General features: G+C 46.8%; 1 protein-coding gene across 1 annotated transcript in view; it reads right to left on the minus strand.

The window, feature by feature from the left end:
* Positions 1-22702, minus strand: part of LOC115196466 (receptor tyrosine-protein kinase erbB-4) — a gene marked incomplete at its 3' end in the record, with an annotated part of 364416 nt that overhangs the window by 128164 nt on the left and 213550 nt on the right. Inside the window, 1 exon segment of the mRNA XM_029757324.1 lies at positions 18809-18960. Coding sequence (XP_029613184.1) covers positions 18809-18960 — 152 coding nt within the window.

Here is a 22702-nt window from a genome sequence, read left to right on the forward strand (position 1 = left end):
AGTGCTAATTTTAGCGTATTATAAAGAGCTGTAATTATGCTAACGCTCGTGCGCCAACGCTAACGCTAGCTTCCTCCGTTAGCCCGGGAATGCTTAGACCCCCCCCTCGCTAACCATCGCTAATGCTAACTCCCCTCTTCAACCTCAGTGCAGGTGGGGTTATTCGGTGAGAGGATTTTGCCTACACAATTTAGCGACACTGGAGCACATAATATCTTTGAGGAGAGAGTCAGGATAGAAGAGAGAAAGACTTTAGAAGAGAGGAGCAGAGGGGTCAATTGCTTTCATCCCCTTCTCTATCTTTCCTTTCTCTCTGGCGCGCTCTTGATTTAAATGAGTTCCCCCGGCGGTGCTCTGAGGTGGAGAGGGACGAGGGCTCCATTCAGACACACCCAGAGGGCAGACACCAGCTACTTACCCAGAGCCAGCGACCAAGATGACTTTGTATTGCTTTGGAGAAGTACTCACAAAGGGAGCTAGAGTGGACATCAAGCTGACGTGGAATGGTGTTATGTAAGGCATTAAATGTGCAGTTGAAACACCAGCAGCATTGAGGGTCTGAGAGGGATATGAGGAAAAGGTAAGAGGAGTGGAAGGACAGCTACAGGAACAGGAATAGGAACAGGAACAGGACCAAGAACAGATGAGTAGAGAGGGAAATTGCTCCTTCAAAGCATTGTTTTCTCTCTCTCATTTATGCACTCTCACTTTCTTTTATGCTCTCTCTCTCTCTCTCTCCCTCTCTCACTTCTTGGATCATAATTGTGGAGGCACATTAGTACTCAGCGAGGGGAGCCACGTTGACATGGGCAGTGTGTGATTAGTGCTGGGAGTCTCTCTCCTTCTCTCCATTCCTCCTTCCCTTTCTCTCTCCCGGGCTGGTGTTCTCTCCTGTTCTCCTGAGATAAGACCCTGTAAAGAGTCTGTCTGTCTCAGTCGTGTGTGTGTGTGTGTGTGTGTGTGTGTGTGTGTGTGTGTATATATCCGCATCCTGGATTGATCTGCGTTTAATGAAGAGTCAATCAGGCTAGGTGACATCATTAACGACCACTTGACTACTTGACTCCACTCTGCCACTGAGACACTACAGGGGAATGTGTCACTCCGACATCCTCTGGCTTCAGGAAGATATGAACAACACCAGCCTCAAACTCTAGCCAAAGTGTAACCCTACAGTACAATAGATAGGTAGCAGGTAGAAGTTGGTCCTAACCACAGATCTAGCCCCAACCATAACATGAACCATGAGGGGGATGAAATAGTATCTGTTTTAGGCCTCCCGAGTGGCGCAGCGGTCTAAGGCATCACTACAGATACGGGTTCGATCCAAGGCTGTGTCGCAGCCGGCCGCGACCGGGACACCCATGTGGCGGCAATTGGCCCAGCGTCGTCTGGGTTAGGGGAGGGTTTGGTCGACCGGGATGTCCTTGTTCTATCGCGCTCTAGCGACTCCTTGTGGTGGGCCGGGCACATGCACGCTGACTTCGGTCGCCGGCTGTACGGTGTTTCCTCTGACACATTGGTGCGGCTGGCTTCCGGGTTAAGCGAGCAGTGTGTCAAAAAGCAGTGCGGCTTGGCAGGGTTGTGTTTCGGAGGATACATGGCTCTCAACCCTCGCCTCTCCTGAGTCCGTAGGGGAGTTGCAGCGATGGGACAAGACTAATTACCAATTGGAGAGAAAAAGGAGTAAAAAGTACCAAAAAATAAAAAATACAATAAATAATAATAATATCTACTTTAACAGTGGTTCAGCCCAGAACAGGGGTGTCAAACTGAATGTATGTTTTACTGGTTCAGCCCAGACCAGGGGTGTCAAACTGAATGTCTGTCTTATTGGTTCATTCCCAGACCAGGGGTGTCAAACTGAATGTGTGTCTTATTGGTTCAGCCCAGACCAGGGGTGTCAAACTGAATGTATGTCGTATTGGTTCAGCCCAGACCAGGGGTGTCAAACTCAATGTGTGTCTTATTGGTTCAGCTCAGACCAGGGGTGTCAAACTCAATGTGTGTCTTATTGGTTCAGCCCAGACCAGGGGTGTCAAACTGAATGTATGTTTTATTGGTTCAGCCCAGACCAGGGGTGTCAAACTCAATGTGTGTCTTAGTGGCTCAGACCAGGGGTGTCAAACTGAATGTGTGTCTTATTGGTTCAGCTCAGACCAGGGGTGTCAAACTCAATGTGTGTCTTATTGGTTCAGCCCAGACCAGGGGTGTCAAACTGAATGTGTGTTGTATTGGTTCAGCCCACACCAGGGGTGTCAAACTCAATGTGTGTCTTAGTGGTTTAGACCAGTTGTGTCAAACTCAATGTATGTCTTATTGGTTCAGCCCAGACCAGGGGTGTCAAACTGAATGTATGTCGTATTGGTTCAGCCCAGACCAGGGGTGTCAAACTCAATGTGTGTCTTAGTGGTTCAGACCAGGTGTGTCAAACTGAATGTGTGTCTTAGTGGATCAGCCCAAACCAGGGGTGTCAAACTCAATGTGTGTCTTCTGTTTTTTGTTATTTGCATCCAATTAAGACCTAGACAACCAGTTTTTAAACCTGTGGCCTAGACTGTAGATAGAACAATGAGAGGAAGAGGATATGATGGTCACTCAGTTAAACAGGTTCTTATTTACCTCCCTCTGTTGGTAGGAGAGTGTTATTGCTCTAAGGTCTCGTTGGTAGGAGAGTGTTATTGCTGTAAGGCCACGTTGGTAGGAGGGTGTTATTGCTCTAAGGTCTCGTTGGTAGGAGAGTGTTATTGCTCTAAGGCCACGTTGGTAGGAGAGTGTTATTGCTGTAAGGTCTCGTTGGTAGGAGAGTGTTATTGCTCTAAGGTCTCGTTGGTAGGAGAGTGTTATTGCTGTAAGGCCACGTTGGTAGGAGAGTGTTACTGCTGTAAGGTCTCGTTGGTAGGAGAGTGTTATTGCTGTAAGGTCTCGTTGGTAGGAGAGTGTTATTGCTGTAAGGCCACGTTTGTAGGAGAGTGTTATTGCTGTAAGGTCTCGCTGGTAGGAGAGTGTTATTGCTCTAAGGTCTCGTTGGTAGGAGCGTGTTATTGCTGTAAGGCCACGTTGGCAGGAGAGTGTTATTGCTCTAAGGTCTCGTTGGTAGGAGAGTGTTATTGCTGTAAGGCCACGTTGGTAGGAGAGTGTTATTGCTGTAAGGTCTCGTTGGAAGGAGAGTGTTATTGCTCTAAGGCCACGTTGGTAGGAGAGTGTTATTGCTGTAAGGTCTCGTTGGTAGGAGAGTGTTATTGCTGTAAGGTCTCGTTGGTAGGAGAGTGTTATTGCTGTAAGGTCTCGTTGGTAGGAGAGTGTTATTGCTCTAAGGTCTCGTTGGTAGGAGAGTGTTATTGCTGTAAGGCCACGTTGGTAGGAGAGTGTTATTGCTGTAAGGTCTCGTTGGTAGGAGAGTGTTATTGCTGTAAGGCCACGTTGGTAGGAGAGTGTTATTGCTGTAAGGTCTCGTTGGTAGGAGAGTGTTATTGCTGTAAGGCCACGTTGGTAGGAGAGTGTTATTGCTGTAAAGTCTCGTTGGTAGGAGAGTGTTATTGCTGTAAGGCCACGTTGGTAGGAGAGTGTTATTGCTGTAAGGTCTCGTTGGTAGGAGAGTGTTATTGCTGTAAGGCCACGTTGGTAGGAGAGTGTTATTGCTGTAAGGTCTCGTTGGTAGGAGAGTGTTATTGCTCTAAGGTCTCGTTGGTAGGAGAGTGTTATTGCTCTAAGGTCTCGTTGGTAGGAGAGTGTTATTGCTGTAAGGCCACGTTGGTAGGAGGGTGTTATTGCTCTAAGGCCACGTTGGTAGGAGAGTGTTATTGCTGTAAGGTCTCGTTGGTACGAGAGTGTTATTGCTGTAAGGTCTCGTTGGTAGGAGAGTGTTATTGCTGTAAGGTCTCGTTGGTAGGAGAGTGTTATTGCTGTAAGGTCTCGTTGGTAGGAGAGTGTTATTGCTGTAAGGCCACGTTGGTAGGAGAGTGTTATTGCTGTAAGGTCTCGTTGGTAGGAGCGTGTTATTGCTGTAAGGCCACGTTGGCAGGAGAGTGTTATTGCTCTAAGGTCTCGTTGGTAGGAGAGTGTTATTGCTCTAAGGCCACGTTGGTAGGAGAGTGTTATTGCTCTAAGGTCTCGTTGGTAGGAGAGTGTAATTGCTCTAAGGCCACGTTGGTAGGAGAGTGTTATTGCTGTAAGGTCACGTTGGTAGGAGAGTGTTATTGCTGTAAGGTCTCGTTGGTAGGAGAGTGTTATTGCTCTAAGGTCTCGTTGGTAGGAGAGTGTTATTGCTGTAAGGTCTCGTTGGTAGGAGAGTGTTATTGCTCTATGGTCTCGTTGGTAGGAGAGTGTTATTGCTGTAAGGCCACGTTGGTAGGAGAGTGTTATTGCTGTAAGGTCTCGTTGGTAGGAGAGTGTTATTGCTGTAAGGCCACGTTGGTAGGAGAGTGTTATTGCTGTAAGGTCTCGTTGGTAGGAGAGTGTTATTGCTGTAAGGCCATGTTGGTAGGAGAGTGTTATTGCTCTAAGGTCTCGTTGGTAGGAGAGTGTTATTGCTCTAAGGTCTCGTTGGTAGGAGAGTGTTATTGCTCTAAGGTCTCGTTGGTAGGAGAGTGTTATTGCTCTAAGGTCTCGTTGGTAGGAGAGTGTTATTGCTCTATGGTCTCGTTGGTAGGAGAGTGTTATTGCTGTAAGGCCACGTTGGTAGGAGAGTGTTATTGCTGTAAGGTCTCGTTGGTAGGAGAGTGTTATTGCTGTAAGGCCACGTTGGTAGGAGAGTGTTATTGCTGTAAGGTCTCGTTGGTAGGAGAGTGTTATTGCTGTAAGGCCATGTTGGTAGGAGAGTGTTATTGCTCTAAGGTCTCGTTGGTAGGAGAGTGTTATTGCTCTAAGGTCTCGTTGGTAGGAGAGTGTTATTGCTCTAAGGTCTCGTTGGTAGGAGAGTGTTATTGCTCTAAGGTCTCGTTGGTAGGAGAGTGTTATTGCTGTAAGGCCTCGTTGGTAGGAGAGTGTTATTGCTGTAAGGCCTCGTTGGTAGGAGATTGTTATTGCTGTAAGGCCTCGTTGGTAGGAGAGTGTTATTGCTGTAAGGCCACGTTGGTAGGAGAGTGTTATTGCTGTAAGGTCTCGTTGGTAGGAGAGTGTTATTGCTCTAAGGTCTCGTTGGTAGGAGAGTGTTATTGCTGGAAGGTCTCGTTGGTAGGAGAGTGTTATTGCTCTAAGGCCACATTGGTAGGAGAGTGTTATTGCTGTAAGGTCATGTTGGTAGGAGAGTGTTATTGCTGTAAGGTCTCGTTGGTAGGAGAGTGTTATTGCTGTAAGGCCACGTTGGTAGGAGAGTGTTATTGCTGTAAGGTCTCGTTGGTAGAAGAGTGTTATTGCTGTAAGGCCTCGTTGGTAGGAGAGTGTTATTGCTGTAAGGTCTCGTTGGTAGGAGAGTGTTATTGCTGTAAGGCCACGTTGGTAGGAGTGTGTTATTGCTCTAAGGTCTCGTTGGTAGGAGAGTGTTATTGCTGTAAGGCCTCGTTGGTAGGAGAGTGTTATTGCTGTAAGGCCACTTTGGTAGGAGAGTGTTATTGCTGTAAGGTCTCGTTGGTAGGAGAGTGTTATTGCTGGAAGGTCTCGTTGGTAGGAGAGTGTTATTGCTGGAAGGTCTCGTTGGTAGGAGAGTGTTATTGCTGTAAGGCCTCGTTGGTAGGAGAGTGTTATTGCTGTAAGGCCACGTTGGTAGGAGAGTGTTATTGCTGTAAGGTCTCGTTGGTAGGAGAGTGTTATTGCTGTTAGGTCTCGTTGGTAGGAGAGTGTTATTGCTGGGATGTCTCGTTGGTAGGAGAGTGTTATTGCTCTAAGGTCTCGTTGGTAGGAGAGTGTTATTGCTGTAAGGCCACGTTGGTAGGAGAGTGTTATTGCTGTAAGATCTCGTTGGTAATAGAGTGTTATTGCTTTAAGGCCACGTTGGTAGGAGAGTGTTATTGCTATAAGGCCACGTTGGTAGGAGAGTGTTATTGCTGTAAGGTCTCGTTGGTAGGAGAGTGTTATTGCTGTAAGGTCTCGTTGGTAGGAGAGTGTTATTGCTCTAAGGTCTCGTTGGTAGGAGAGTGTTATTGCTGTAAGGTCTCGTTGGTAGGAGAGTGTTATTGCTCTAAGGTCTCGTTGGTAGGAGAGTGTTATTGCTCTAAGGTCTCGTTGGTAGGAGAGTGTTATTGCTGTAAGGCCTCGTTGGTAGGAGAGTGTTATTGCTGTAAGGCCTCGTTGGTAGGAGAGTGTTATTGCTGTAAGGCCACGTTGGTAGGAGAGTGTTATTGCTGTAAGGTCTCGTTGGTAGGAGAGTGTTATTGCTGGAAGGTCTCGTTGGTAGGAGAGTGTTATTGCTGGAAGGTCTCGTTGGTAGGAGAGTGTTATTGCTCTAAGGTCTCGTTGGTAGGAGAGTGTTATTGCTCTAAGGTCTTGTTGGTAGGAGAGTGTTATTGCTGTAAGGCCTCGTTGGTAGGAGAGTGTTATTGCTGTAAGGCCTCGTTGGTAGGAGAGTGTTATTGCTGTAAGGCCACGTTGGTAGGAGAGTGTTATTGCTGTAAGGTCTCGTTGGTAGGAGAGTGTTATTGCTGGAAGGTCTCGTTGGTAGGAGAGTGTTATTGCTGGAAGGTCTCGTTGGTAGGAGAGGGTTATTGCTGTAAGGCCTCGTTGGTAGGAGAGTGTTATTGCTGTAAGGCCACGTTGGTAGGAGAGTGTTATTGCTGTAAGTTCTCGTTGGTAAGAGAGTGTTATTGCTGTAAGGCCACGTTGGTAGGAGAGTGTTATTGCTCTAAGATCTCGTTGGTAGGAGAGTGTTATTGCTCTAAGGCCACGTTTGTAGGAGAGTGTTATTGCTGTAAGGTCTTGCTGGTAGGAGAGTGTTATTGCTCTAAGGTCTCGTTGGTAGGAGCGTGTTATTGCTGTAAGGCCACGTTGGCAGGAGAGTGTTATTGCTCTAAGGTCTCGTTGGTAGGAGAGTGTTATTGCTGTAAGGCCACGTTGGTAGGAGAGTGTTATTGCTGTAAGGTCTCGTTGGAAGGAGAGTGTTATTGCTCTAAGGCCACGTTGGTAGGAGAGTGTTATTGCTGTAAGGTCTCGTTGGTAGGAGAGTGTTATTGCTGTAAGGTCTCGTTGGTAGGAGAGTGTTATTGCTGTAAGGTCTCGTTGGTAGGAGAGTGTTATTGCTCTAAGGTCTCGTTGGTAGGAGAGTGTTATTGCTGTAAGGCCACGTTGGTAGGAGAGTGTTATTGCTGTAAGGTCTCGTTGGTAGGAGAGTGTTATTGCTGTAAGGCCACGTTGGTAGGGGAGTGTTATTGCAGTAAGGTCTCGTTGGTAGGAGAGTGTTATTGCTGTAAGGCCACGTTGGTAGGAGAGTGTTATTGCTGTAAAGTCTCGTTGGTAGGAGAGTGTTATTGCTCTAAGGTCTCGTTGGTAGGAGAGTGTTATTGCTCTAAGGTCTCGTTGGTAGGAGAGTGTTATTGCTCTAAGGTCTCGTTGGTAGGAGAGTGTTATTGCTGTAAGGCCTCGTTGGTAGGAGAGTGTTATTGCTGTAAGGCCTCGTTGGTAGGAGAGTGTTATTGCTGTAAGGCCTCGTTGGTAGGAGAGTGTTATTGCTGTAAGGCCACGTTGGTAGGAGAGTGTTATTGCTGTAAGGTCTCGTTGGTAGGAGAGTGTTATTGCTCTAAGGTCTCGTTGGTAGGAGAGTGTTATTGCTGGAAGGTCTCGTTGGTAGGAGAGTGTTATTGCTCTAAGGCCACGTTGGTAGGAGAGTGTTATTGCTGTAAGGTCTCGTTGGTAGGAGAGTGTTATTGCTGTAAGGTCTCGTTGGTAGGAGAGTGTTATTGCTGTAAGGTCTCGTTGGTAGGAGAGTGTTATTGCTCTAAGGTCTCGTTGGTAGGAGAGTGTTATTGCTCTAAGGTCTCGTTGGTAGGAGAGTGTTATTGCTCTAAGGTCTCGTTGGTAGGAGAGTGTTATTGCTGTAAGGCCTCGTTGGTAGGAGAGTGTTATTGCTGTAAGGCCTCGTTGGTAGGAGAGTGTTATTGCTGTAAGGCCTCGTTGGTAGGAGAGTGTTATTGCTGTAAGGCCACGTTGGTAGGAGAGTGTTATTGCTGTAAGGTCTCGTTGGTAGGAGAGTGTTATTGCTGGAAGGTCTCGTTGGTAGGAGAGTGTTATTGCTGGAAGGTCTCGTTGGTAGGAGAGTGTTATTGCTGTAAGGCCTCGTTGGTAGGAGAGTGTTATTGCTGTAAGGCCACGTTGGTAGGAGAGTGTTATTGCTGTAAGGTCTCGTTGGTAGGAGAGTGTTATTGCTGTAAGGCCACGTTGGTAGGAGAGTGTTATTGCTGTAAGGTCTCGTTGGTAGGAGAGTGTTATTGCTCTAAGGTCTCGTTGGTAGGAGAGTGTTATTGCTCTAAGGTCTCGTTGGTAGAAGAGTGTTATTGCTGTAAGGCCACGTTGGTAGGAGGGTGTTATTGCTGTAAGGCCACGTTGGTAGGAGAGTGTTATTGCTGTAAGGTCTCGTTGGTACGAGAGTGTTATTGCTGTAAGGTCTCGTTGGTAGGAGAGTGTTATTGCTGTAAGGTCTCGTTGGTAGGAGAGTGTTATTGCTGTAAGGTCTCGTTGGTAGGAGAGTGTTATTGCTGTAAGGCCACGTTGGTAGGAGAGTGTTATTGCTGTAAGGTCTCGTTGGTAGGAGCGTGTTATTGCTGTAAGGCCACGTTGGCAGGAGAGTGTTATTGCTCTAAGGTCTCGTTGGTAGGAGAGTGTTATTGCTCTAAGGCCACGTTGGTAGGAGAGTGTTATTGCTCTAAGGTCTCGTTGGTAGGAGAGTGTAATTGCTCTAAGGCCACGTTGGTAGGAGAGTGTTATTGCTGTAAGGTCACGTTGGTAGGAGAGTGTTATTGCTGTAAGGTCTCGTTGGTAGGAGAGTGTTATTGCTCTAAGGTCTCGTTGGTAGGAGAGTGTTATTGCTGTAAGGTCTCGTTGGTAGGAGAGTGTTATTGCTCTATGGTCTCGTTGGTAGGAGAGTGTTATTGCTCTAAGGCCACGTTGGTAGGAGAGTGTTATTGCTCTAAGGTCTCGTTGGTAGGAGAGTGTTATTGCTGTAAGGCCACGTTGGTAGGAGAGTGTTATTGCTGTAAGGTCTCGTTGGTAGGAGAGTGTTATTGCTGTAAGGCCATGTTGGTAGGAGAGTGTTATTGCTCTAAGGTCTCGTTGGTAGGAGAGTGTTATTGCTCTAAGGTCTCGTTGGTAGGAGAGTGTTATTGCTCTAAGGTCTCGTTGGTAGGAGAGTGTTATTGCTCTAAGGTCTCGTTGGTAGGAGAGTGTTATTGCTGTAAGGCCTCGTTGGTAGGAGAGTGTTATTGCTGTAAGGCCTCGTTGGTAGGAGAGTGTTATTGCTGTAAGGCCTCGTTGGTAGGAGAGTGTTATTGCTGTAAGGCCACGTTGGTAGGAGAGTGTTATTGCTGTAAGGTCTCGTTGGTAGGAGAGTGTTATTGCTCTAAGGTCTCGTTGGTAGGAGAGTGTTATTGCTGGAAGGTCTCGTTGGTAGGAGAGTGTTATTGCTGTAAGGCCACATTGGTAGGAGAGTGTTATTGCTGTAAGGTCACGTTGGTAGGAGAGTGTTATTGCTGTAAGGTCTCGTTGGTAGGAGAGTGTTATTGCTGTAAGGCCACGTTGGTAGGAAAGTGTTATTGCTGTAAGGTCTCGTTGGTAGAAGAGTGTTATTGCTGTAAGGCCTCGTTGGTAGGAGAGTGTTATTGCTGTAAGGTCTCGTTGGTAGGAGAGTGTTATTGCTGTAAGGCCACGTTGGTAGGAGAGTGTTATTGCTCTAAGGTCTCGTTGGTAGGAGAGTGTTATTGCTGTAAGGCCTCGTTGGTAGGAGAGTGTTATTGCTGTAAGGCCACGTTGGTAGGAGAGTGTTATTGCTGTAAGGTCTCGTTGGTAGGAGAGTGTTATTGCTGGAAGGTCTCGTTGGTAGGAGAGTGTTATTGCTGGAAGGTCTCGTTGGTAGGAGAGTGTTATTGCTGTAAGGCCTCGTTGGTAGGAGAGTGTTATTGCTGTAAGGCCACGTTGGTAGGAGAGTGTTATTGCTGTAAGGTCTCGTTGGTAGGAGAGTGTTATTGCTGGGATGTCTCGTTGGTAGGAGAGTGTTATTGCTCTAAGGTCTCGTTGGTAGGAGAGTGTTATTGCTGTAAGGCCACGTTGGTAGGAGAGTGTTATTGCTGTAAGATCTCGTTGGTAGGAGAGTGTTATTGCTTTAACGCCACGTTGGTAGGAGAGTGTTATTGCTATAAGGCCACGTTGGTAGGAGAGTGTTATTGCTGTAAGGTCTCGTTGGTAGGAGAGTGTTATTGCTGTAAGGTCTCGTTGGTAGGAGAGTGTTATTGCTCTAAGGTCTCGTTGGTAGGAGAGTGTTATTGCTGTAAGGTCTCGTTGGTAGGAGAGTGTTATTGCTCTAAGGTCTCGTTGGTAGGAGAGTGTTATTGCTCTAAGGTCTCGTTGGTAGGAGAGTGTTATTGCTGTAAGGCCTCGTTGGTAGGAGAGTGTTATTGCTGTAAGGCCTCGTTGGTAGAAGAGTGTTATTGCTGTAAGGCCACGTTGGTAGGAGAGTGTTATTGCTGTAAGGTCTCGTTGGTAGGAGAGTGTTATTGCTGGAAGGTCTCGTTGGTAGGAGAGTGTTTTTGCTGGAAGGTCTCGTTGGTAGGAGAGTGTTATTGCTGTAAGGCCTCGTTGGTAGGAGAGTGTTATTGCTGTAAGGCCACGTTGGTAGGAGAGTGTTATTGCTGTAAGGTCTCGTTGGTAGGAGAGTGTTATTGCTGTAAGGTCTCGTTGGTAGGAGAGTGTTATTGCTGGAATGTCTCGTTGGTAGGAGAGTGTTATTGCTGTAAGGCCACGTTGGTAGGAGAGTGTTATTGCTGTAAGGCCACGTTGGTAGGAGAGTGTTATTGCTCTAAGATCTCGTTGGTAGGAGAGTGTTATTGCTCTAAGGCCTCGTTTGTAGGAGAGTGTTATTGCTGTAAGGTCTCGTTGGTAGGAGAGTGTTATTGCTGTAAGTTCCACGTTGGTAGGAGTGTTATTGCTCTAAGGCCACGTTGGTAGGAGAGTGTTATTGCTGTAAGGTCTCGTTGGTAGGAGAGTGTTATTGCTGTAAGGTCTCGTTGGTAGGAGAGTGTTATTGCTGTAAGGCCACACAGGTGCTGATTGATCCATGGGGACATTACTGTATCTTGTTGGATAAAGTGAAAATGAATCTAGACTTTCAAACCGCTAGCTTGTCAGCGTGTGTGTGTGTGTGTGTGTGTGTGTGTGTGTGTGTGTGCGTGCGTGTGTGTGTGTGCGTGCAAAAGGGTGTGCGTGTGTGATGGAGAAGGATGGATGTGTCTTGCTGAAAGCTTGACTTGACCTGGCATAATGGCTCATCAATCTAACTGTCAGGACCCACTAGGCTACAACCACTGTGTATCTCTCCCCTCTACCACCGTTATCTCTCCTCTCTATCACCGTGTATCTCTCCTCTCTATCACCGTGTATCTCTCCTCTCTATCACCGTGTATCTCTCCTCTCTACCACCGTGTATCTCTCCTCTCTATCACCGTGTATCTCTCCTCTCTACCACCGTGTATCTCTCCTCTCTACCACCGTGTATCTCTCCATCACCGTGTATCTCTCCTCTCTACCACCGTGTATCTCTCCTCTCTATCACCGTGTATCTCTCCTCTCTATCACCGTGTATCTCTCCTCTCTATCACCGTGTATCTCTCCTCTCTACCACCGTGTATCTCTCCATCACCGTGTATCTCTCCTCTCTATCACCGTGTATCTCTCCTCTCTATCACCGTGTATCTCTCCTCTCTATCACCGTGTATCTCTCCTCTCTATCACCGTGTATCTCTCCTCTCTATCACCGTGTATCTCTCCTCTCCATCACCGTGTATCTCTCCTCTCTATCACCGTGTATCTCTCCTCTCCATCACCGTGTATCTCTCCTCTCTATCACCGTGTATCTCTCCTCTCTACCACCGTGTATCTCTCCATCACCGTGTATCTCTCCTCTCTATCACCGTGTATCTCTCCTCTCCATCACCGTGTATCTCTCCTCTCTATCACCGTGTATCTCTCCATCACCGTGTATCTCTCCTCTCTACCACCGTGTATCTCTCCATCACCGTGTATCTCTCCTCTCTATCACCGTGTATCTCTCCTCTCCATCACCGTGTATCTCTCCTCTCTATCACCGTGTATCTCTCCTCTCTATCACCGTGTATCTCTCCTCTCTATCACCGTGTATCTCTCCTCTCTACCACCGTGTATCTCTCCTCTCTATCACCGTGTATCTCTCCTCTCTATCACCGTGTATCTCTCCATCACCGTGTATCTCTCCTCTCTATCACCGTGTATCTCTCCATCACCGTGTATCTCTCCTCTCTATCACCGTGTATCTCTCCTCTCTACCAACGTGTATCTCTCCTCTCTACCAACGTGTATCTCTCCTCTCTACCAACGTGTATCTCTCCTCTCTATCACCGTGTATCTCTCCATCACCGTGTATCTCTCCTCTCTATCACCGTGTATCTCTCCTCTCTACCAACGTGTATCTCTCCTCTCTACCACCGTGTATCTCTCCTCTCTATCACCGTGTATCTCTCCTCTCTACCACCGTGTATCTCTCCTCTCTACCACCGTGTATCTCTCCTCTCTATCACCGTGTATCTCTCCTCTCTACCAACGTGTATCTCTCCTCTCTACCAACGTGTATCTCTCCTCTCTATCACCGTGTATCTCTCCTCTCTATCACCGTGTATCTCTCCTCTCTACCACCGTGTATCTCTCCTCTCTATCACCGTGTATCTCTCCTCTCTATCACCGTGTATCTCTCCTCTCTATCACCGTGTATCTCTCCATCACCGTTATCTCTCCTCTCTATCACCGTGTATCTCTCCTCTCTATCACCGTGTATCTCTCCATCACCGTGTATCTCTCCTCTCTATCACCGTGTATCTCTCCTCTCTATCACCGTGTATCTCTCCTCTCTACCAACGTGTATCTCTCCTCTCTACCACCGTGTATCTCTCCTCTCTACCACCGTGTATCTCTCCTCACTACCACCGTGTATCTCTCCTCTCTATCACCGTGTATCTCTCCTCTCTACCACCGTGTATCTCTCCTCTCTATCACCGTGTATCTCTCCTCTCTATCACCGTGTATCTCTCCTCTCTATCACCGTGTATCTCTCCTCTCTATCACCGTGTATCTCTCCTCTCCATCACCGTGTATCTCTCCTCTCTATCACCGTGTATCTCTCCTCTCTATCACCGTGTATCTCTCCTCACTACCACCGTGTATCTCTCCTCTCTATCACCGTGTATCTCTCCTCTCTATCACCGTGTATCTCTCCTCACTACCACCGTGTATCTCTCCTCTCTATCACCGTGTATCTCTCCTCACTACCATCTCTCTCTCTCTCTCTCACAGTGGCCTCATGCTCAGCGGCCTCAAGTTGAGAGGAGGGAGGGTTTTTGTCAGAGCAGATGTTTTTGCGTGTCACATTAGTGTGGTGTCCACCCTCCCTCCTTCTCTCTCTCCATCCCTCCCTCCTCCTGCCGTGCTGCTGTTGTCTTTAAGGGACCAGGAACGATCACTTTGTGTGTTCCTCGTCTCTCCATGCTTGATTCAGCCCCCCCAGTACCCACTTCATGAATCTACGCTTGTGCTAATGGATGGCCTCGGCCACCACGGATCACCAGAGAGGAATCACAAGCACTGTCACACACGTGTGTGTGTGTGTGTGTGTGTGTGTGAGAGTGTGCGTGCGTGCGTGTGTGTGTGTGTGAGTGTGTGTGCGTGCGTGTGTGTGTGTGTGAGTGTGCGTGCGTGCGTGTGCGTGCGTGCGTGCGAGAGTGTGCGTGTGTGCGTGCGTGTGTGTGCGAGTGTGCGTGCGTGCGTGTGTGTGAGAGTGTGCGTGCGTGCGTGCGTGTGTGTGTGAGTGTGCGTGCGTGCGTGCGTGTGTGTGTGAGTGTGCGTGCGTGCGTGTGTGTGTGAGAGTGTGCGTGCGTGCGTGTGTGTGTGAGTGTGCGTGCGTGCGTGCGTGTGTGTGTCAGGCAGATGTAGTTGGATGGAATTTATCCCACCATTATGTAGATTTCTGTTGAATATACATTAATTGTACATTTATCAACCTGACTCCAATATCATGTCAACGATATCGCCCCATAATCATATCAATCAATCTAGCCGAGGTAGCTAGCATTGTGTCACCACTCAGTATACAATAAGATGCACATGTCTAGGTTATCCCTGATGGAATTATCAAGAGGTGTCACGGTCATCGTAATGGATGGACCAAGGCGCAGCGGGTATGTGAATGCTCATTTTTATTAAACACGAAACAAAACAAGAAAACAATGAACGGACGACAAACAGTCTTGTAGGCTCACACAGCAATACAAAGAACAATCTCCCACCATCCCCAAAACAAACAAACTCCTAATTATAGGACCTTCAATCAGAGGCAACGATAACCAGCTGCCTTCAATTGAAGGCCCCAATCCCAAATACTAAACATAGAAATAAACACCCTAGAAACAGACATAGAACTGTACAACATAGAACTAAACCAAAAACCCCGAAAACATAAATAAAACGCCCCTCTACATAAACACACCCTCAAAACCATACAAAACAAATACCCCCTGCCACGTCCTGACCAAACTATAATAACAAATAACCCCTTTACTGGTCAGGACGTGACAAGAGGCCAAGGGACAAGAGCTAATATCCTGCAATGAATGTCCTAGCATTAAATGATTGAGTTAAACTTAGCTCAGAGCTCCACAGTTAGAGACCAAGCATATATGCTATGTGTATTGTGAATAACATTAGATAATTCACCAATTAATGGAACATTATTATGGTTCGTATCCATTTAAAAGTAATCAGATTAATTACAGTCATGCAGTAAGAAACGATTATCAAATGGTACGTACCAGACATGGTCACCATGAAATGGATACAAAATAGAAGTCTTAACAGATGGAAAATTCACTACTATGAGATCCGTTTACCAATGTCTCCATGATCAAAGTTTAAACCCAGCTTTTCTTCTTCCAAGAGCGCCAAATCCCAGTATCTCCCCTCGTCTAATTAACCTCACTTTGTATGGCCCAAAACATTAAACAAAAGGCATAAAACCTCCCATGTATTCTCTAGTCTAACCACCACACCTCCACACTGTATGATAAGAATGCACCCGTGTTGCTCCTCTTTGAAGTATCTGCCGTCCGACCAACAGAATAACAGTTTCTCTGTAACAAAAAATCCATATCACTTACAGTACAATATAAAATATCAACATTCAAAGCTCTTTATGAACTCCAGAAAGAATCCGGAACATGACAATTTAAATATAATTCACACAGTAACATTCATTTGGTCAATAAACGTTTTCATCAGTCTTCACTCCTCCAACGGTCCCTCCCCGGGAGAAAGCCACAGATAAGGTGTGATAGATGGTCAGCCAACCAAATAATGTCATAAATGGTGATTGAGTCATGACACCGGGCCTCAGCGCCTGCCAGTCACCAGTATCACCTTCTATCCTTCTTCCACTACACAGACTCCTGCCAGGCTTGGCATCTCTGTTGGTATGGCATCTCTGTTGAAATTCACATTAAAACACTTCCACTATACCCAACCATTCGACATATTTGTTCCAGCACAGCTCTAAATTCTAAGATCCCTTTTCAACATTTACAGAAGTTCCAGAGGGCTTCACCAAACCAAATCATTGATCAGCTAAAGAAAGCATGGCAAATCAGTTAAGAAAAAAGCAGTCGGAGAAATTCAGCAGCATGCATGAACATCAACAGTTTTAAGTTCATCTGTAAAACAGCTGCATCAAAGTGCAAGTTAACTTCTTTCGGGATTGGTGTCCCTTCCACGGGACGGTTGAGCTAACGTAGGCTAATGCGATTAGCATGAGGTTGTAAGTAACCAGAAAATTTCCCAGGACATGGACATATCTGCTATTGACAGAAGCTTAAATTCTTGTTAACCTAAGAATACCATGAATACCATGCTATTGTTTGAGCAGAGTGCACAATTTTGAACATGAAAAGTTATTAATAAACAAATTAGGCACATTTGGGCAGTCTTGATTGAAAAAAATTGACAGAAATACAATAGTTCATTGGATCAGTCAAACTTTGCACATAGACTGATGCCTTCTAGTGGCCAAAATCTAAATTGCACCTGGGCTGGAATAAACTTTATGGCCTTTCTCTTGCATTTCAAATATGATGGTACAAAAAAAATACAAAAGAACAGTTGGTTTTTTCTTCGTATTATCTTTTACCAGATCTATTGTGTTATATTTTACTACATTCCTTTCACATTTCCACAAACTTCAAAGTGTTTCATTTCAAATGGAACCAAGAATATGCATATCCTTGCTTAAGAGCCTGAGCTACAGGCAGTTAGATTTGGGTATGCCAATTTATGCAAAAATTGAAAAAAAGGGGCGAATCCTTTTAAAGTTACTGCAACGACTGACTGAAGGGTGCTGATATCAGAGCCCAACTTCAGTGTGACCAAATGTATGACAAGTCTAATAAAGACGGTGGGGCCGAAACTGTTGTTTAAGTAGCTTTCACTGCAGAGGAACAGGACTCAAAGTGACTCAGGAGCAAATCTGGGGGTAAAGAAAGCTTCTGAACTTCCAAACGAGCAGGGTTTCTTTGCCCTCAGTGACTGGCAGGTGTAACCTTATAAAAGGCTGTATAATAGTAGATACGAGTTATAGTACAGCATGGTACCACTGTGTAACCTACAGTCTGACTGACAGCTCTAATAACCCTTCCAATCACTCAGTTCCCTGTAGGCGTCTTCCCACAATTACTAGACAGTCTGAGGATTTAGTGCGTTGTTCTTGATTTAGTGCGTTGTTCCTGATTTAGTGAGTTGTTCTTGATTTAGTGTGTTGTTCTTGATTTAGTGCGTTGTTCCTGATTTAGTTCATTGTTCTTGATTTAGTGCATTGTTCCTGATTTCATTCATTGTTCTTGATTTAGTGCGTTGTTCTTGATTTAATGCGTTGTTCTTGATTTAGTGCGTTGTTCTTGATTTAGTTCATTGTTCTTGATTTAGTGCGTTGTTCCTGATTTAGTTCATTGTTCTTGATTTAGTGCGTTGTTCCTGATTTAGTTCATTGTTCTTGATTTAGTGCGTTGTTCCTGATTTAGTTCATTGTTCTTGATTTAGTGCGTTGTTCCTGATTTAGTGCGTTGTTCTTGATTTAGTGCGTTGTTCTTGATTTAGTGCGTTGTTCCTGATTTCGTTCATTGTTCTTGATTTAGTGAGTTGTTCCTGATTTAGTTCATTGTTCTTGATTTAGTGCGTTGTTCCTGATTTCGTTCATTGTTCTTGATTTAGTGCGTTGTTCCTGATTTCGTTCATTGTTCTTGATTTAGTGCGTTGTTCCTGATTTAGTTCATTGTTCTTGATTTAGTGCGTTGTTCTTGATTTAGTGCATTGTTCTTGATTTAGTGCATTGTTCTTGATTTAGTGCGTTGTTCTTGAATTAGTGCGTTGTTCTTGATTTAATGCGTTGTTCTTGATTTAGTGCGTTGTTCTTGATTTAGTGCGTTGTTCTTGATTTAGTGCGTTGTTCTTGATTGGGATGGCGGGATGGGTGTGAATGTCAGAAGTTCAATTGAATCATAGTAATTATCATCGTCATTATCATCATTATGATAGTCATAACCATCACCACTTCCTGTCCTATCTGGTCTGGTTTAACTAGAGGGCTCTGAGACACTTCATCAGTAATCATCAGCAAGGCACAGGAGAGAGAGGAGGGCCGCTTCAACCAGGATATCAACATGCATGACAACCGTCTCTAAGGGAATATTTCCTGTCAAGTTAGCCGAGAGGAACTTTTCTTCCGGCGTTGCCCCAGTTAATGTTCCTAAAGTTTTGACCGTGTTTCTCTCTCTTTTTCTGAATGTGCTTAATCAACCCCCTCAATAACATCCGTTTAGACAACAGAAAACAATCTATGATATTTGACATTTTTTATAATCTGAAGTGGTTAGCTCTGATAGGATGCCAAAACGTTTCTCCTCCGTCATCCTCTGCCAGTTTCCCCAGAAACTGTCGGTGGTCCTACGGATCAGGGGGTACTTAGCGGCACAGTGTGATATCATTAACCCCGCTACCACCTTTGCCATGTCACACCGCCATCAACCCCGTCACCCTGGGGACCGGCGCGGCCATAAAAGCGGGCGTCTCCACGGCAACAGCGTACCTCCAGATATCCCTTATCAATCCCCCAGATGCCTAATTGTTGCTCTAATGATGCAATGCCTGATGGAGCTGTTTACGGTTTTCATTTTCCCCGACGCTGGAGCGCGGTAATTAGTGGCACACCTCAGATCATTAAACAGCATGGGGGGCCCTGGAGGGTGGGAGGTGGGGGAGAGGGGAGAGGACCCATGCTGTGCCGAGATAGGCCTAGTAAGGGAGCTTTAAGTTCATAAAAATAAATAAATAAAATGTTTGTTTTTTTAAGTTATGTTATTCCAGGCCTCCTCGATCCTCGCACCGAGGATTTACCAATGATAAAAATTTACCAATGATAAAAATATCTGCTAAAATATCCACAGTGCTGAAATGAAAAACATTTGATTCATAAACAGCCAATAGATGAGGAATAAACACATTATTCATGACGTTTTCACACTGCAACAGCTGGCTTCATGTCTACCATTCATTTTTGACCAACAACAACCCATGGTCTATCAGCAGCATGCGGTCAAGCTGGACTCACCTTGAGGAAGGAGAGGTTGCGGTTCCGGTCGATACTGGTGATCTCCAGGTTTCCCATGACCACCTCACAGTTCTCATAATGCTTCTTCAGGGTGCGGTACTGCTGGTCCAGGTCTGACAACGTGCTCAACTTGTTCTCCGTTCCAGGGCAAACTGCAGGGAGAGAGAGAAACAGATGGATACAAATAAATCTCACAATTCAACTTATCTACAAAGCGAATTCAATGTCATTGAACAATTACACGCTGCAGAGCATTAGAGAGGTCTCTTTTGTAAAGTAGGCCGTCATTGTAAATAAGAATTTGTTCTTAACTAACTTGCCTAGTTAAAAAAGGTTACATTTAAAAATTCAAGAGACAGAGACACACAAACAGAGAGAGAGACAGAGAGACAGAGAAAGAGAGAAAGAAACAAAGAGAGAGACAAAGAAAGAGAGAGAGAGAGAGAGAGAGAGAGAGAGAGAGAGAGTGACAGAGGGAGAAAGGGGATACAGAGGGAAAGAGAGGGATGAGGAGAAAATAAGTAGAGAGAAAGGAGCAGGGGGAGAGAGCACAGATGTTAATGTCACCGTGGAGAGAGAGAAAGGAGCAGGGGGAGAGAGCACAGATGTTAATGTCACCGTGGAGAGAGAGAAAGGAGCAGGGGGAGAGAGCACAGATGTTAATGTCACCGTGGAGAGAGAGAAAGGAGCAGGGGGAGAGAACACAGATGTTAATGTCACCGTGGAGAGAGAGAAAGGAGCAGGGGGAGAGAACACAGATGTTAATGTCACCGTGGAGAGAGAGATTAAGGAGCAGGGGCAGAGAGCACAGATGTTAATGTCACCGTGGAGAGAGAGAAAGGAGCAGGGGGAGAGAGCACAGATGTTAACGTCACCGTGGAGAGAGAGAAAGGAGCAGGGGGAGAGAGCACAGATGTTAATGTCACCGTGGAGAGAGAGAAAGGAGCAGGGGGAGAGAGCACAGATGTTAATGTCACCGTGGAGAGAGAGAAAGGAGCAGGGGGAGAGAGCACAGATGTTAATGTCACCGTGGAGAGAGAGAATGGAGCAGGGGCAGAGAGCACAGATGTTAATGTCACCGTGGAGAGAGAGAAAGGAGCAGGGGCAGAGAGCACAGATGTTAATGTCACCGTGGAGAGAGAGAAAGGAGCAGGGGAGAGAGCACATATGTTAATGTCACCGTGGAGAGAGAGAAAGGAGCAGGGGGGAGAGAGCACAGATGTTAATGTCACCGTGGAGAGAGAGAAAGGAGCAGGGGGAGAGAGCAGAGGTGTTAATGTCACCGTGGAGAGAGAGAATGGAGCAGGGGGAGAGAGCACATATGTTAATGTCACCGTTTAGAGAGAGAAAGGAGCAGGGGAGAGAGCACAGATGTTAATGTCACCGTGGAGAGAGAGAAAGGAGCAGGGGGAGAGAGCACAGATGTTAATGTCACCGTGGAGAGAGAGAAAGGAGCAGGGGCAGAGAGCACAGATGTTAATGTCACCGTGGCGAGAGAGAAAGGAGCAGGGGGAGAGAGCACAGATGTTAATGTCACCGTGGCGAGAGAGAAAGGAGCAGGGGGAGAGAGCACAGATGTTAATGTCACCGTGGAGAGAGAGATTAAGGAGCAGGGGGAGAGAGCACAGATGTTAATGTCACCGTGGAGAGAGAGAAAGGAGCAGGGGGAGAGAGCACAGATGTTAATGTCACCGTGGAGAGAGAGAAAGGAGCAGGGGGAGAGAGCACAGATGTTAATGTCACCGTGGAGAGAGAGAAAGGAGCAGGGGGAGAGAGCACAGATGTTAATGTCACCGTGGAGAGAGAGAAAGGAGCAGGGGGAGAGAGCACAGATGTTAATGTCACCGTGGAGAGAGAGAAAGGAGCAGGGGGAGAGAACACAGATGTTAATGTCACCGTGGAGAGAGAGAAAGGAGCAGGGGGAGAGAACACAGATGTTAATGTCACCGTGGAGAGAGAGATTAAGGAGCAGGGGCAGAGAGCACAGATGTTAATGTCACCGTGGAGAGAGAGAAAGGAGCAGGGGGGGGGAGAGAGCACAGATGTTAACGTCACCGTGGAGAGAGAGAAAGGAGCAGGGGGAGAGAGCACAGATGTTAATGTCACCGTGGAGAGAGAGAAAGGAGCAGGGGGAGAGAGCACAGATGTTAATGTCACCGTGGAGAGAGAGAAAGGAGCAGGGGGAGAGAGCACAGATGTTAATGTCACCGTGGAGAGAGAGAATGGAGCAGGGGCAGAGAGCACAGATGTTAATGTCACCGTGGAGAGAGAGAAAGGAGCAGGGGCAGAGAGCACAGATGTTAATGTCACCGTGGAGAGAGAGAAAGGAGCAGGGGAGAGAGCACATATGTTAATGTCACCGTGGAGAGAGAGAAAGGAGCAGGGGGAGAGAGCACAGATGTTAATGTCACCGTGGAGAGAGAGAAAGGAGCAGGGGGAGAGAGCAGAGGTGTTAATGTCACCGTGGAGAGAGAGAATGGAGCAGGGGGAGAGAGCACATATGTTAATGTCACCGTTTAGAGAGAGAAAGGAGCAGGGGAGAGAGCACAGATGTTAATGTCACCGTGGAGAGAGAGAAAGGAGCAGGGGGAGAGAGCACAGATGTTAATGTCACCGTGGAGAGAGAGAAAGGAGCAGGGGCAGAGATCACAGATGTTAATGTCACCGTGGCGAGAGAGAAAGGAGCAGGGGGAGAGAGCACAGATGTTAATGTCACCGTGGCGAGAGAGAAAGGAGCAGGGGGAGAGAGCACAGATGTTAATGTCACCGTGGAGAGAGAGATTAAGGAGCAGGGGGAGAGAGCACAGATGTTAATGTCACCGTGGAGAGAGAGAAAGGAGCAGGGGGAGAGAGCACAGATGTTAATGTCACCGTGGAGAGAGAGAAAGGAGCAGGGGGAGAGAGCACAGATGTTAATGTCACCGTGGAGAGAGAGAAAGGAGCAGGGGGAGAGAGCACAGATGTTAATGTCACCGTGGAGAGAGAGAAAGGAGCAGGGGGAGAGAGCACAGATGTTAATGTCACCGTGGAGAGAGAGAAAGGAGCAGGGAGAGAGCACAGATGTTAATGTCACCGTGGAGAGAGAGAAAGGAGCAGGGGCAGAGAGCACAGATGTTAATGTCACCGTGGAGAGAGAGAATGGAGCAGGGGCAGAGAGCACAGATGTTAATGTCACCGTGGAGAGAGAGAAAGGAGCAGGGGCAGAGAGCACAGATGTTAATGTCACCGTGGAGAGAGAGAAAGGAGCAGGGGGAGAGAGCACAGATGTTAATGTCACCGTGGAGAGAGAGAATGGAGCAGGGGGAGAGAGCACAGATGTTAATGTCACCGTGGAGAGAGAGAATGGAGCAGGGGGAGAGAGCACAGATGTTAATGTCACCGTGGAGAGAGAGAAAGGAGCGGGGGGAGAGACCACAGATGTTAATGTCACCGTGGAGAGAGAGAAAGGAGCAGGGGGAGAGAGCACAGATGTTAATGTCACCGTGGAGAGAGAGAAAGGAGCAGGGGGAGAGAACAGATGTTAATGTCACCGTGGAGAGAGAGAAAGGAGCAGGGGAGAGAGCACAGATGTTAATGTCACCGTGGAGAGAGAGAAAGGAGCGGGGAGAGAGAGCACAGATGTTAATGTCACCGTGGAGAGAGAGAAAGGAGCGGGGGGAGAGAGCAGAGGTGTTAATGTCACCGTGGAGAGAGAAAGGAGCAGGGGGAGAGAGCAGAGGTGTTAATGTCACCGTGGAGAGCTCCAGACCTGACCCGTGACAATGACAGAGCTTGGAGAAGTGGTAAACACTTGATTCCTCAAAGGCATTGACCTACAGTACCGGCTCTCCACGATCCCACCGCCATTTAATGAAATAAATTATAATGAAGTTCATTGACCTTTACAGAAGGTTT

The sequence above is a fragment of the Salmo trutta genome, chromosome 6 (assembly GCF_901001165.1).
Source record: "Salmo trutta chromosome 6, fSalTru1.1, whole genome shotgun sequence".
Classification (NCBI taxonomy): domain Eukaryota; kingdom Metazoa; phylum Chordata; class Actinopteri; order Salmoniformes; family Salmonidae; genus Salmo; species Salmo trutta.